Source organism: Nerophis lumbriciformis, linkage group LG20 (genome assembly GCF_033978685.3).
Source record: "Nerophis lumbriciformis linkage group LG20, RoL_Nlum_v2.1, whole genome shotgun sequence".
Lineage (NCBI taxonomy): Eukaryota > Metazoa > Chordata > Actinopteri > Syngnathiformes > Syngnathidae > Nerophis > Nerophis lumbriciformis.
In genome coordinates, this window is record NC_084567.2 from 23,648,466 (window position 1) to 23,664,420 (window position 15,955).

Genomic DNA, 15,955 nt, shown 5'->3' on the forward strand with positions numbered 1-15,955 from the left:
TTATCTTTGTCCATGTGATTTCAGATGAAACAAAAATTGAGCTGTTTGGCCAAAATACCCAGCAATATGTTTGGAGGAGAAAAGGTGAGGCCTAAGGAGAGTAAATGGGACAATGAAGAAGGAGGATTACCTCCAAATTCTTCAGGACAACCTAAAATCACCAGCCCGGCTACATATTGTGTAGTGTTAATTTAAATGTTTTATGTGTTTCCTTTTCATTCACTGTATTTGTAGGTTGCAGAAGGAGTACATATTATTCCATGAGTTGTTTTTATTCAGATAAGTCAGGCGCAAGAATAGCTTTCGTAGATGTTATTAGAGGCGGTGCAGCAGCAGTTGCTCAATATCTGCAGTGCCTAGTCCGTGATCAAGAAGCCTTGTTGCTATAAATAGTTCCTCTACGTTAGCTCCTATAATAACAACGTCGCTAATACTTGGCAATATTAAAGTTAAAGTTAAAGTACCAATGATAGTCACACACACACAAGGTGTGGCGAAATTATTCTCTGCATTTGACCCATCACCCTTGATCACCCCCTGGGAGGTGAGGGGAGCAGCGAGCAGCAGCAGTGGCCGCGCCCGGGAATCATTTTTGGTGATATGCAGATATGCAGTGTTGGTGTTAGGAATTTTCAAAATGGGGCCCCAGGAACCCCATCAAGTCATAAAAATGGGGATGTGTAGTTCAACCAAAAAATTGTTAAATGTCTATAATTATTACTGTTACTCATTTATGTTGGATACATTTTGCTTGTCGGTCAGAGGAATTTGTGTAGCTTTATCTCTTGTCCACGCCTACACAAAGGGAGCGCGTGCACATACACAAAAGCAGCAATAATAGCCAATGTTAGCTCGCCAAATAGCTATCATTAGCAAACAACACAAAGCTCATGCGCAAGTGCATGTTACGCCCGGGTGTAATTACATTATTAAGTGATGAAAGCCGTAAGAGGGGGGATATAATGCCTAAAACACATTGTAAAGTTAGCGCCCCCTAGGCATCCGCATAAAGGTTGCAAACAGCCCCTTTTAGTTAACCATAACATCGTGATTACCACACTTTGATACATTTACGACAAGGTGATACTGCTCATTTACTGCAGCTAGCGCGCAGCTACTGCAGCTGATCACTAGCTAGCAGCTAGCGCCGCTAATTGATAGCTGCCAAGGAAAGTTTATTTTGTTTCGGTTGTTTATGTATTCTTAAAATAAAGCTTGGTTAAAAGATTTACCGTATTTTTCGGAGTATAAGTCCCTCCTGAGTATAAGTCCGGCCAAACTATGAAAAAAACTGCGACTTATAGTCCGAAAAATACGTTAAGTATTATTTATGTTTACACTCTGGTATTCATCTTAGAACAATACACAAGCCTGCAGCTAGTGGGCAGCAGCAGTGCAATACCAGGGGGCCACGTGTGACCCCAGGGAACATGCTTTATCAGTATCATGTGTGCACTGCAAAACATACTCAAGTGTAGCCATTAATCTTGACTCCCACATTTTGATTTCTATTACAGAAAAAGCAGCATGAATTGTTCTACTTATTTTTGTTTTGTAGGGGTTTTATATATTGTGCTCCTGAGGTAATGTTGCTGATCAATTTGACTTCAATATTATTTATTAGGTTTATTTATTTATTTATTTTCAATATTAAGTGGCTTAAGTCGGTCAAAAATCGTTTATAGTTTAAATGAGGATTTTTTGGGGGGTTTTTCAGGCAAACTGATACACTTGAAATTAGGGATGTCCGATAATGGCTTTTTGACGATATCCGATATTCCGATATTGTCCAACTCTTTAATTACCGATACCTATATCAACCGTTACCGATATCAACCGATATATACAGTTGTGGAATTAACACATTATGCCTAATTTGGACAACCAGGTATGGTGAAGATAAGGTACTTTTTTAAAATAATAATAAAATAAAATAAGATAAATAAATTAAAAACATTTTCTTGAATAAAAAAGAAAGTAAAACAATATAAAAACAGTTACATAGAAACTAGTAATTAATGAAAATTAGTCAAATTAACTGTTAAAGGGTTAGTACTATTAGTGGACCAGCAGCACGCACAATCATGTGTGCTTACGGACTGTATCCCTTGCAGACTGTATTGTTATATATTGATATATAATGTAGGAACCAGAATATTAATATAACAGAATGAAACAACCCTTTTGTGTGAATGAGTTTAAATGGGGGAGGGAGGTTTTTTGGGTTGGTGCACTAATTGTAAGTGTATCTTGTGTTTTTTATGTTGATTTAATAAAAAAAAACAATAAATAAAAAAAAAAAAAAAAAAACGATACCGATAATAAAAAAAAAACGATACCGATAATTTCCAATATTACATTTTAACGTATTTATCGGACGATAATATCGGTCAGACATCTCTACTTGAAATCTTTTTTGTTACAGACTAAAAAAACAATTGCAATAAAGGGGGGGCATAACAGGAAATAATTAGGAAGCAATGAATTAATTCAGCTGGACAAAACACAAGCCTTCGAAGGACATGCAAAGGTACACAGAGAGTGCGATCTGAGATTGAAACCCACAACCTTCTGGCTGTGAAGCTGACATGCACATTTGTTCCATACATCTTTTGTTGTAGAAATTATTCATGAAATTCTGGACTGTTTACAGTATTTCAACATTTGTCTATTTCATTGCTTGATGAGCTTTTAGCTGACGTCCTTCCTGTTGCACGGTTTAGTATACGTTTACCGATACACACTTTGTGTAGCAGTTACCATAGTGTGATGAGACACAAGTAGGTGATTTTATTTTTTTGTTTCATTGCCATGCATGTCTTATAGTGTTTTATTGCAGTGGATTTTAATTGCATGTTTTTACATTTTAGAATTTGATTGTATTTTTAATTGCATGTTTTTACATTTTAGAATTTGATTGTATTTTTAATTGCATGTTTTTACATTTTAGAATTTGATTGTATTTTTAATTGCATGCTTTTACATTTTAGAATTTGATTGTTTTTTTAATTGCAGTTTTTACTCCTTGTGGACTTTGCTGGTATTTTAAGACGTTGCCCCTTTTTAGCTTGTTGCCCCTAACAACCGAAGTGCCCAATCAAACGACACCTGAAGTTAGACGCACCTGTGGAGCATTAGGACTGCACCCATTTAAAAGAGAACAGGCAGGATCGACGAGGAGGGAAGCGACAGCAGAGCGATTGGGGAAGAATCGACAGGCTTTGCCAAGAGCGACCGGGGGGACGCACGCACGCAGGCTGGTAAGGAACCCCCGGACTACACAGCAGACCCCGCAGGCTACCGGAGCGAACCCTAAGAAGCCCACAACATGCAGGGGCAGAGGAAACTCTGCCTCCGAAGTAAGTGACGTGTGTTGTGGATCTGTGGGGGCAACCAACTGCCTTGGGCTGTTGGCTTGCGGGCTCGTGCATTGTACGCTGGTTGTGTGGTTCTGTGGACAGGGGGCGATTGGGACCAAGAGACCTGCGGCGACCCCCGGGAGCGACCAAGAGGCGGAGCGAGACGGGACGTGTACGGCCACGTAGGTCCCCGCGAGTGACCGGCGACTGGCAAGGAGAGTGGGCGTACCCAATACTTTGACGCGGAACTACAGCAGGGGCAGGGGAAACCCTGCCTTGCGTGTAAGTGTGGCGTCAGCCCGGAGAGCGTCTCCGTAGTTTTAGAAGATTTTATCCCCGTGGCCTGCCTCCGTTTTAATTCTGTGTGCAGGAGGACGCCGTGGAAGTGGGTGGAGCCAGGACGCTGACCCACTACGCCTGTCGCGGCTGTACCCTCACCATAATATTGGTTACCAATTGGTATTTTTAGTATTGACAACTGGACGGTTTAATGTGTATTGTAATAAAGTGTGAACAAGCATAATCATCTTCCCTTATTATGAACAGCTGCTCTCACTACATTGGGTTCTTAATATTTATATTTGTTTTAAGCAACATTTTTATTAGATTTTAATATTCCACCACTCGGGTCCATTACAATAGCAACACATATGCAACCTCACTGCCCCCAGTACACGGGTGTGGAGGGTTTATTTTGACCTAATGTCTCTCTTTTCTAATTGCTCTTTCAAGTTATACTGCTATTCATGAGTGTAATGGAGTAATGAAAACAATGCTTACCAGTGATGCTATCCACTTTTCCTTAAACACTGGCTTCGGGATTGGCGGGTAGAGCTCCAGTTTGATACTACAAAGTGTGACATTGCACAGAACAGTTAGAAGGGGCACATCAAAATGTGAACGATGCATGTGTTGTGTTGCTCACCATTCCCAGTGTCTGCAGCAAAAGACCACAAAGAGAAGTAAGAAAACCAAAAGAGTAACAAGGGTGATACAGATTGCGCTGATCAGGTTATCAGCTGGTGGAAGACAAAGAGTGTGTGATTTGCTTTTAGATCAAGTTACATTCAATGAAATTACATGAAGCTACATTTCTACCCCAAGCAACTTACTCGGTGAATTCAAGATGGCGGTGACATGTGTCGCCCCGCATTCTCCCACAGCTGTTCTTGCCTTCAGCGTGAATGAGTACGAACTTATTTGAAGGTTTCTTGCCGTCAGGCTGGTGGCCTGAGGATTGTCTGAAACAAAGAGACAGTTTGATGTGAAAAAACAGTGCTTCTTAAACTTGTTTTCACCAAGTACCACCAAAATTACCAACATTAAAAAGCAGTAGCAAAGTAGGCCTAAGTGTTCATTAAAAACAAGGCATAGGTTTTATTGAACAAGTATATTTATGGCCGCTGTAACATATGCACTCAGTTTGAACAGTAACACTGTGTTTGAATATACAAAAGTAAAACACTGTTCTTTCATCAAGTGATTATTTAGCGTACCACGAGATGGAGCCCTACGACCACAGTTGCGAAAAAACATACTGTACACTACACATTATTATTAAAAAATAGTAAGTATATGTGCCAATTGCATCCTTAGGAAATAAAATCCATCCATCTATTTTCTAACGCTTGTCCCTTTCGGGGTCGCGGGGGTTGCTGGAGCCTATCTCAGCTGCATTCGGACAGAAGGCGGGGTACACCCTGGACAAATCGCCACCTCATCACAGGGCCAACACAGATAGACAGACAACATTCACACTCACATTCACACACTAGGGCCAATTTAGTGTTGCCAATCAACCTATCCCCAGGTGCATGTTTTTTTTGGTGGTGGGAGGAAGCCGGAGTACCCGGAGGGAACCCACGCAGTCACAGGGAGAACATGTAAACTCCACACAGAAAGATCCCGAGCCCGGGATTGAACTCAGGACTACTCAGGACCTTCGTATTGTGAGGCACATGCACTAACCCCTGTGCCACCGTGGAAATAAAATGCATACAGTAAATACAGGATACAAAAGAACTGTAGATTTTTTTATAACGAGAAATTGTACTGCACATTGATCTGATTGTAGGAATACACGATAATTATCAGCCCGATAAAAGGAATTATGACGTCACGCAGATAAATCTGATAACATGAAAATTGTTCTGATAACCCATATTAAAAAAACGCTCCACTAAAAGTTGCGGCAAAAGAGATATATATATATATATATATATATATATATATATATATATATATATATATATATATATATATAAACTGTGAGTTTAGGAATTTCTGATCAACGTTTTAAGTTTTCCCTGTCTTAAAGAAAAGCAGAGGATTTAAATTCGACAACAAAAACTGTGTTTATGTTTTACTCATTTTATACTGCACAGTTATTGTACTGTTTTAATTCCTTATAACCAATAATAATAATAGTTCACTATAATTACAGAATCATTATTTTTTTTAATTACAAATTACAAAAAAAATATATTATATAAAAAATATATTATATATATACCGGTAATATATCAGTATATATATTACATACTGTATATATAATATTGAAATATTACATATGTTATATTTTATATTGATACTATGGTACATTTATAGTCTACTTTATACCTTTTGTTTTGGCCCCCTTTTTGTGCCCTTGTGTGCATTATCCTTTCCAACCTTATCCTTTCCATCCTTTGTAACTGAGCTACTGTGTGGAACAATTTCCCTTGTGTAAATTAAAGTAAAGTAAAGTTTGTCTAAGATAGAAATAACATCAAAGTCTTCTTTATTTGCTCTGTCGTCTACAAGTTGCTGACATTCTCTCAGTATGTTTTACACTTGAAAAGTGTTTGTCTGTCCTAAACATTATTTTATGTCCCTAAACATTTAACCCCAAGTTAAGAGCATTTGTGAACTGTTGAGCGCGAGCCATAGCGGTGATTTTTGCCAGTAAATGATAGACGATGAGAGATTATCATCACACTTTAACATCTCGGTTATGTAAATGCTGCATCTTTACTGGCTCAATATTGATAATGAGAAGATGATCTTCATTGCCCTACCCTTTTTATATAAAGTTAAAATAGACACATGTAAACTAGTAAGTGAGGATACGTGTGTGTTGCTAATTGTTTTTATCCTGCTGGCGTCCACATATGTGGACATCACATTTTTGGTTGTGTTGACCACAATACAACATTTTTTTCAACAAGACCCTCATTTCCACTTACGAAAACATTACACTGCCAAGAGAGGCAGAAGAAGAATAAAGTTAATAAGTTAGATTTTAAGATGGCTAAAAACACATCCAACAGTTCAGATAGCAAGTTTAAACTTTTTTTGTTTTTTATACTCATTGGATTCCAAAGAGCCCAAATAGCCAAGATAAATTAAAAAAATGCATGTTCATACAAGAGTTTGGGTCTTTGAAAGCTACACTACATTACCCAAAATACTTTAGACAGGAATGGAAAGTAAATGACAATTGCAATAAAGAATTGTTGTATTAGTGTTGTCCCAATACCAATATTTTGGTACCGGTACCTGTACCAAAATGTATTTTGATACTTTTCGGTACTTTTCGATACTTTTTTAAATAAAGAAACCACAAAAAATAGCAATCTTGGCTTTATTTTAACAAAAAATCTTACGGTACATTAAACATATGATTCTTATTGCAAGTTTGTCCTTAAATAAAATAGTGAACATAAAAGACAATTTGTCTTTTAGTAGTAAGTAAGCAAATACATTTTCCTAATTTAGCTGCTGACATTTGCAGTAACATATTGTGTCATTTTCCATTCTATTATTTTGTCAAAATTATTAAGGCCAAGTGGTAGAAAATGAATGATTCATCTACTTGTTCATTTACTGTTAATATCTGCTTACTTTCTCTTTTAACATGTTCTATCTACACTTCTGTTAAAATGTTATAATCACTTATTCTTCTGTTGTTTGGATGCTTTACATTAGTTTTGGATGACACCACAAATTTGGGTATCAATCTGATACCAAGTCATTACAGAATCATACATCGGCCATATACAAAGTCCTCATGTGTCAAGGGACGTATTTCCTGAGTTTATAAACATAATACATAACTTGCTATTATTACAGTGGATGTTAGGTGTAGATCCACCAATGGCGTTTGCTTACATTGTGACTCCGGTGAGCTACGGTGAGTTGTGAAGCATGAATAGCTATTCCTCGTCCTGCAGGGATGATACTTGTAAGAAACTTACTTTATTTGTCGTCATGGAGGCGAAGATTACTGATTTAGAAGTAGCTACAACACTGCAGACTGCGGATGGACTTAGCTAGCTATGTCTTAAAGCACCTCTTCATGAGGGCGTTGCAGTGTTATAGCTTCACCTTTATCGCTAGTTTTTAAGCCAAAATGCGTCCGTTCACCCAGGGCCGGGGGGTGGGGGACCAGCATTTTTTAGAGGCGGTATCGTACCGAATATGATCCATTAGTATTATACTATATACTATAAATATACTATATATACTATATGTCACGTGGGGGTCGCATATTTATGCGGGATCGTTCTTCCGATGCAACACGGACACTCCGGACGGAAGCGTGCAGGTAGGATTTGGTTTATTTAACTTAAATAGTAAATGGATACAAACAGACAAAAACAAAACAAAAGGAAAGCGTGCCGTTCGCACGAGAAGCTAAAACAAAAACTTACTTAGCACCGGAATCAGGAATCAAGACCAGGAATAAACAAACGTGACTGTTGCATACAGCAAACATGGAAGCCAGGACGAGTGAACAGAAAAGCAGGCTTAAATAGTGTCTCTTGATTAGGCACAGGTGTGCTTCCCGAATAACAGAGGCAGGTGAAAATAATACGTAACCATGGTAACAAACTCAAACAAGGAAGTGCACAACCAGGAACTGAGGGAGTCCAAAACTAACAACATAACTAAACTAAACATGATCCGGACCACGGATCATGACACTATATACTATACTAATACCGATATACCGTACAACCCTATGTTATATATTGTTATACATTGCTGTTCATGCTTCGTCTACACGTAATATAAATATAGGTTTTCATTGGACAGTTTAGTTGTGTTTACGTGCTGCTCAGAGACAAATTTGATTGGCCAAAATGAAGCTGATTGACACTAGTGTGCGGAGAAGTAGTGGGCATTGAACAAAGTTGTGACGCTACACCTTTGGCCCCCTAGCTTTTGTGGCTCTTTGTCTTGGCTTGGTGCATGTTGCATCAGCTCTGTGAGCAACCAAAACTCTATATGACTTGTTGGTGCCCTGTTGCGGGCGAGCGATGGCGATTGAGGGGAGGGTGAGAGTGTCGTGCGCCTGGAGCTGGTTGATCCGTTAAAACAGTCAGCCTGACCAATCCACATTTCCATAGCACAAAACTTAGTTGCTAGGCGCTTGTCAAACGGGAATTAAATAAATGGTAAATGCGTTATAATTGTATAGCGCTCATCTACCTTCAAGGTACTCAAAGCACTTTGACACTATTTCCACATTCACCCATTCACACACACATTCACACACTGATGGCGTGAGCTGCCATGCAAGGCCCTAACTACGACCCATCAGGAGAAAGGGTGAAGTGTCTTGCTCAAGGACACAACGGACGTGACTAGGTTGGTAGAAGCTGGGGATCGAAGCAGGAATGGCCACTCTCCCAACTGCGCCGCACTGTCCGAATTAAAAATAAATACAATATCAACACCGAGGATCGGTGTTTGTGATCGACAGTAAAAGGAATTAATCGGCATTGGCGATCAAAAACTTTTTCACAAAAATACTGATGTCACGGCCCGGGCACATGCCAATGCGCATTCCTCAATGAGCGCAGCAGAGCGCACTTCGGGACACGCTCACGGCCGCTCAACTCCTGCACGCGTCACTCCACCGGCTGCAATCAATCTGAAATCAGCGCACCTGTCGGTGATGATCTTCCTGGTCTTCTTAAGCCTGCACAACCTGCAATCCCGGGCGGGAATATAGTCTTCTTTACCGTAAGCCGATACCCAGCTTAATGCTCTATCTCTCTCTACGTTTCCCCCTCCGTGTTTCATTGTTCTTCCTTGTCGTCCTCAGCAATCTGCCTTCGTCCCCGCGTGATCCTCCGTCGCCTTGAAAGTGAGCTGTGCGTCTCACTTTTCCCTGGATCTCCCTCTGGACTGACTGCCTCCCTCGATCCTTGACTTACCCCGCTTTGGACTTGGACCTGTAGACTTCTCTCTCCCCTGGACTTCCTCGTCTCTCGTTCAACATTTACGGTAACACTCAACAGCTAATCTACACACATAGTCTTACACTATACACACTCAATGGATTTTGTCACACTCCATTTCCTTAGTTAGTATATTTAGTATTGTTTGATTATTATATATATATATATATATATATATATATATATATATATATACATATATATATATATATATATATATATATATATATATATATATATATATGATCTATATATATAATAAATGTTAGAGCTACATCGCCCCCTGGTGTCTGTGTTGTCATCTCCCTTAGTCAACCACAACAACTGAACAGCAGATCCCTAGTAATATCATTAAAATGCGTCCATCACAAAAAACAAATGAGTTTCACGTTACCTGTACTGATATTCATGACAATGTTGTTGTTGTCCACCCAATATAGAACATAGCCTTGTATGAAAGCAGGCTGCTCTTGTAGAGATACACGGTTCCAGGTTACCTCCACATCCATATTCCTTTGTGTCCATGTAAACGGCTTGAAAAGACCATCTGGTATGACTTGAAAACATAACGCAGGGAAGCGTCAATCAGTATTTTACCACACATGCACCGACAACAAATGTACCGGTAGCCTACTTTTCTCTTTGATGTATCCTTCTCTTCTCTCCAGAAGCACTGGAGCTCCTTGTGTGCAGGCATGTACTGACAGCAAGTATCTCACGCCTTCGCCCAAGCTTTCTGGAGAAGACGAGGCAAAGACAAGGGGTGTCATCAATGTCGTGTTGAATTCACGCTCCAGGTTTAAAATGGCGTAGCATAAAGTCACATCACGTAGACAACCTTTCAACTCTCATTCAAAGTGCAGACCTCCACTGCATAGAGCAGTGTTTTTCTACCACTGTGCCGCGAGATACAGTCTGGTGTGCTGTGGGAGATTATGTAGTTTCACCTATTTGGGTTAAAAATATTTTTTGCAAACCAGTAATTATAATCCGTAAATAATGTGCCGTTGTTGAGTGTCTGTGCTGTCTAGAAATTGGCAGAGTAACAATGTAATACTCTTCTATATCAGCTAATTGCTTTGTGGATATCGGGAACATGGTTTGTTGTGATCACAATATGCAGACGACAGCGGGAAGCAGTGTGCAGGTAAAAAGGTATCGAATGCTTAAACCAAAAATAAACAAAAGGCAAGTGCTGCTAAGAAAAGGCATTGAAGCTTAGGGATGGCTACGCAAAACGAAGCTAAAACTGAACTGTCGGCAAAGTAAACAAAAACAGATTGCTGGACGACAGCAAAGACTTGCAGCGTGTGGAGCAGCAGATGGCATCCACTAAATACATCCGTACATGACATGACAATCAACAACAAAATGGGAGCGCAAGGCAAGAACTAAAACACTACACACAAGGAAACACTAAAAAACTTCAAATAAGTCACGGCGTGATGTGACAGGTTGTGACAGTACACCTACTTTGAGACAAGAGCTATAGTGATGCATGGTTGGTTATGGTTTGAATTCATATCCAACAATTGCGTAAACAACTTTTTACTGTCAATATCGGCTGCTAAGTTTAATTTTTTAATGTTTTCTGCTGGTGATGTGCCTCGAGATTTTTTCAATGAAAAAATTGTGCCTTTGCTCAGAAAAGGTTGAAAAACAGTGGCATAAAGGTCTTTAAACAAAGGTGTGCCGTCAGGGCCAGCAAGACATAACATACTCAGACATTATGATCATAATTAAAGATAAAATACATTTTTTATGTGCTTTCCCTAAATATCTAAAAGTATTCAAATTCTCTTCATGTCATATTATGCTCCTTCCAGTGCTGTTGTTTTTAGGTTAGAGTTTGTATCCACACAGAATTCAGCTAGCTTGTGTTGCTGTGCTGTACGAAATCTCCCAGGGGCCTTCAGAATCAACAATGCAGGTGTCCGTCCACTGTAAGTGAACGGGTACATACAGTTGATAGATAATTGCGATAGCCAAACAGATCATGAATTGTTGTCAGTAAGGCCTTCTAGCTGGCCTCACGTTGAACGTGACATTTACCGTACACATCCTGTGATTGGATACTCACCGGGAGCAGTTAGCGGCTGAATGTGAGAACACATACAGTTGATAGACAGTTGCGATAGCCAATCAGATCACAAGTTGTTGACAGTAAGCTATCTAGGTAGTCTGATGTTAACGAGGCTGTGATTGGATACTCACTTGGGAGTCCCAAGTATCCAATCACAAGTTGGGAAAACAGGATGTGGCACCGGAGCCATACGAGCCATAGAAAGCCACAGAAAACTCACAGGTACAATAACCACAAAGATAAAGTGTTTGTCTTACACGTAATAATCTGCTGTGGACTGACGAAGCCAAGCAATGCAGGTTTAGCGAGCGGTGCGTGCTCCCGCGAAGGAAATCAATTTTTGGCCGGCAATCACATTTTGGCACAACGTCGGCGGTGAAATGGTTTGCCCGCCACTTTCACATGAATCAAACGACTACGAGGGGTACCACTGGCTTATACGGCGTCAGATGGGTGCTACAAATTGTGAGTGGAAGTGAAGTGAAGTGAATTATATTTATATAGCGCTTTTCTGTAGTGACTCAAAGCGCTTTACATAGTGAAACCCAATATCTAAGTTACATTTAAACCAGTGTGGGTGGCACTGGGAGAAGGTGGGTAAACGTCTTGCCCAAGGACACAACGGCAGTGACTAGGATGGCGGAAGCGGGGATCAAACCTGGAACCCTCAAGTTGCTGGCACGGCCGCTCTACCAACCGAGCTATACCGTCCTAAATATTTTATTTCTTAATTTTTTCATGTTTAATTTGTTTTATACAATTATTTTAATTTTGACAGTACCACGTAAGATATGTTTTAATTGCTGAAGCGGGTTTATTGAATGCTAAGTGCGCCGAAAAATAGACAGTTGTCGACACTGTTGAGGGGATTCAATGCGCAGTAGTGTGCAAGTGGGTTTCTGTATAGTATCTCCAGCCATGTCCATGTGGTGACATAAATCACGGTATTTTGAGAGGTGAAGTCGGACTAAGTAGGACATAGGTGAGAAACGCCACAGCCCGCCACTGTCTTTAAATGATGTGACAGCCCTATAGACTGCAAGTTAAAAGTCTGCGGTCAACTCTATTTCCAGCGCAAACTCTTAAAGTGCCCATCTAATGCTGACATCATTGGCACTTTTTCATAGTTCTGGACCTAAAAAAGATGGGCGGGCCTGCATCAACCTACTGACATCAATTACAGAAGACTGGAGGCAATTTCATATTGCGTAATATCTGTTTTGGTAGCATCTTCATCCCGAATCACAATATGTTCACACAGCATTTAAAGAAATGATCAAATATGTCTGCCAGATGCATTGTTACGGGTGGTAGGAATACAACTAAAGAAGGTGTCAGCCTGCATAAATTTCCAATTGATCAGAATATAAGGAAAGTATGGACCTTTCCAGTAAAATTGACTCACACAAAATACAGACCAAGCAAGAGTGTAACTTGCAGCGATCATTTTAATCTGTCTGACTTCAAAGACGAAGGATTTTGTTCGGATTTTGGATGGAAACAATTTTAAAGACTCCAGCCAAATGTGATCCCGAAAATCAGGACCACTTTTGAGGAAATAAAGACCTGCAAAACCTGCAGGAAAATCGGAGAGAGAGGTGCAGACCCAGCGCTCAAAAATGAGAGAAAAATAAAGTATTGCATCCTTTTCTACTGATGTTTTCCTCAAGATTCTGAAAGAGCTTGAGCAAACACAGGTAATGGTGTCTAAGGAAGTGGAGAAGGAAGATTAGGAAAGTCTGAAAATGGCGATCTTTTTACGTTTGTATATTTATTTTTTGCTTATAATGTTAACCATATCAGTTATTAAGTAGTCATGAAAGAAGAGGACAAAAACATAGAATTAAGCAATCAAAATAGTAATTTTACATGCCTTTTTCCACACTGTTCATAAAGGGGTTGGGGGCATATAGAGTCTGGCGATGGAAAGCGGACAATCCAAGTATGGTTAGTTACGATTTTTCAAAAACTAATTGATATTATGGGAATTTATTGCCACATTCATTTTCAGGACCAACAAATACAACAGGAGAACTTGTTAGTAAAATGTATTACATCTGGACAAAAAGGGTAATTTGAGGCATTAGGGAGTGAGGTTTATAAACAAGATGACCTCTGTTACACTGGCATACGGACTAGTTTGTTACGCGCAATGTTTGGCCATACGAGAAGTTAAATGAAAACCAGGGCAATATTTAGGCGCATTTTTTGTCAAAACACGAACCATACATAAACAAGGTAACACTGCATATGTTTAACATTGTTTTTGTAAGTTGAAAGAAGAGTTCAATACATGCTGTAGATTATACAGTCAAAGATAACACAGTTTTTAGTTTTAGGCCCAATGTGCAAATTCACTATGTCAAAATTAAAAGATAACTCTTCAGTCACATATGTCAAGTTGTATTGAATAAAAAAGAAACGTAAGATGAACAGTTTTAAGGTAAATTATGAATATAAACTCACTTGAATGTATATTGACATTAGTTTCAGTGGGAGGGACTCTGAGCCAGTCCACCCCAGATGTCCCTACAAACGGACGCCAGTCAACGATAAAACCGCAGCTGGCTGAGGGACTGGGAGACCAGGATAGGTTGAACCCGCCATTACTGCCGAGTATCCTGGAAGATTTAATTACACCGCCGCCTGGAAGGGAAGATTTAACGTTACAAGGTGACAGCAACATTATGGCCACTTTCCCAACCTAACTACTTGCAGTACAAGAGTATCGACAATTGATAACCATAGCGTTATAAATAAAGACACCTGCAGAAGGTCAGTTGTGAGGAAAATGTGTGTGAATGCTGAAGAGTTGAAAATGAACTGAAATGTTGAACATCACTGATGTGTTCATGTTAAATAAACAAGATAATAACAATGTTTACTTTAGATTGATACTTTCGAATAGGTTTAAATTCAGTTAAATGTGAATAAATATTCTTTCTTGACATCTTGAAGCAAGTATTTACTCTTGATAGATAGCTTATTGGTTTGATTGATTGATTGATTGATTTATGTTGTGTCTACGGGGGCGTGGTTGGGGGCGTGGTTAAGAGGGGAGGAGTATATTTACAGCTAGAATTCACCAAGTCAAGTATTTCATATATATTTATATATATATATATATGTCTTAATAAGGTTATCCAAAAAATAGTGCTCGATACCGTAGTAGAGCGCAATATATGTATGTGTGGGAAAAAAAATCACAAGACTATTTCATCTCTACAGGCCTGTTTCATGAGGGGGGGTACCCTCAATCATCAGGAGATTTTAATGGGAGCATTCACATACCATGGTTTATATAGGGCACAGAGTGGGTGGGTACAGGCTGGCCTAGGGGCGTGGTGATTGGCTCATGTGTTACCTAGGAGGTGTTTCCGTCTATGGCGGCATGCTGTGACAATTTCGCTGCGCTTGTTGAGGGATGACAGGTCTGGACGGTAAATAATAAACAGTTTCTCTTTCAAGCATAGGTTGCATTTTTTATTACCACTATTGTAAGGTGTGCTGGATGCAAGAATTTGCCATGTTATTGAATATTCAACATTATTGTCTTTGAGGTCCCAAATGTGTTTGCTGAGTTCTGTGGTATTTCGCAAGTTTTTGTTCCTGAAAGAAGCCTTGTGATTGTTCCATCTGGTTTTGAATTCTCCCTCGGTTAATCCTACATATGTGTCGGATGTGTTAATGTCCTTGCGTATTACCTTAGATTGGTAGACAACTGATGTTTGTAAGCACCCCCCGTTGAGGGGGCAATCAGGTTTCTTTCGACAGTTACAGTCTTTGTTGGTTTTGGAGTCGCTCTGTCTGGGGGCCGACGGCTCATTTGCAATTGTTTTGTTGTGGTTTGAGATGATTTGTCGTATATTGTTCATGCAGCTGTAGCTCAATTTAATGTTGTTCTTGTTGAATACTTTTCTTAGGGTGTTGTCTTTGGGAAAGTGTTTGTCAATCAGATTGAGGAATTTGTGTCCAATGTTAGTTGAGACGTTTTTGCTGTATGGGGGGTTGTACCAGATGATGACGTTTCGTTTTCTGTTCTTTTTTGGCTGGTTTTCTGGCGTGGGTTCATAGGTGAGGGTGAAATTGTATCCGCTTTCATCAAGGGCTTTTTGGTACGGGGGGGTTGCTTGGTCAAATTCAGCTTTGCTAGATGACAGCATCGATAGCCTTTTATTGATTCCGGTAGGTATTCTTTTCGTGGTGGTGGGTGGGTGGTTGCTGTCATGGTGCACGTATTGGAGTGTTGTGTTGGGTTTCGTGAATGGTTGGTAGCTGTTATTTCT

The 15,955-nt window shown here is 39.7% G+C and overlaps 1 protein-coding gene across 8 annotated transcripts in view; it reads right to left on the reverse strand.

Moving 5' to 3' along the window:
- LOC133619531 (leukemia inhibitory factor receptor-like) overlaps nucleotides 1-15,955 on the reverse strand; it is a 91,550-nt gene that overhangs the window by 25,101 nt on the left and 50,494 nt on the right. For all 8 annotated transcript variants that reach the window (XR_009817432.1, XM_061980604.2, XM_061980603.1 and 5 more), the window contains 6 exons: nucleotides 14,136-14,315; nucleotides 10,221-10,322; nucleotides 9,981-10,142; nucleotides 4,472-4,600; nucleotides 4,285-4,378; nucleotides 4,140-4,206 (listed from right to left, as the gene is read on the reverse strand). Coding sequence is in view for 7 of the 8 variants with exons in the window: in XM_061980604.2 (XP_061836588.1) it covers nucleotides 4,140-4,206; nucleotides 4,285-4,378; nucleotides 4,472-4,600; nucleotides 9,981-10,142; nucleotides 10,221-10,322; nucleotides 14,136-14,315 (734 nt within the window). In the remaining variant the exon portion in view is untranslated. The remainder of the gene's footprint in view (nucleotides 1-4,139; nucleotides 4,207-4,284; nucleotides 4,379-4,471; nucleotides 4,601-9,980; nucleotides 10,143-10,220; nucleotides 10,323-14,135; nucleotides 14,316-15,955) is intronic.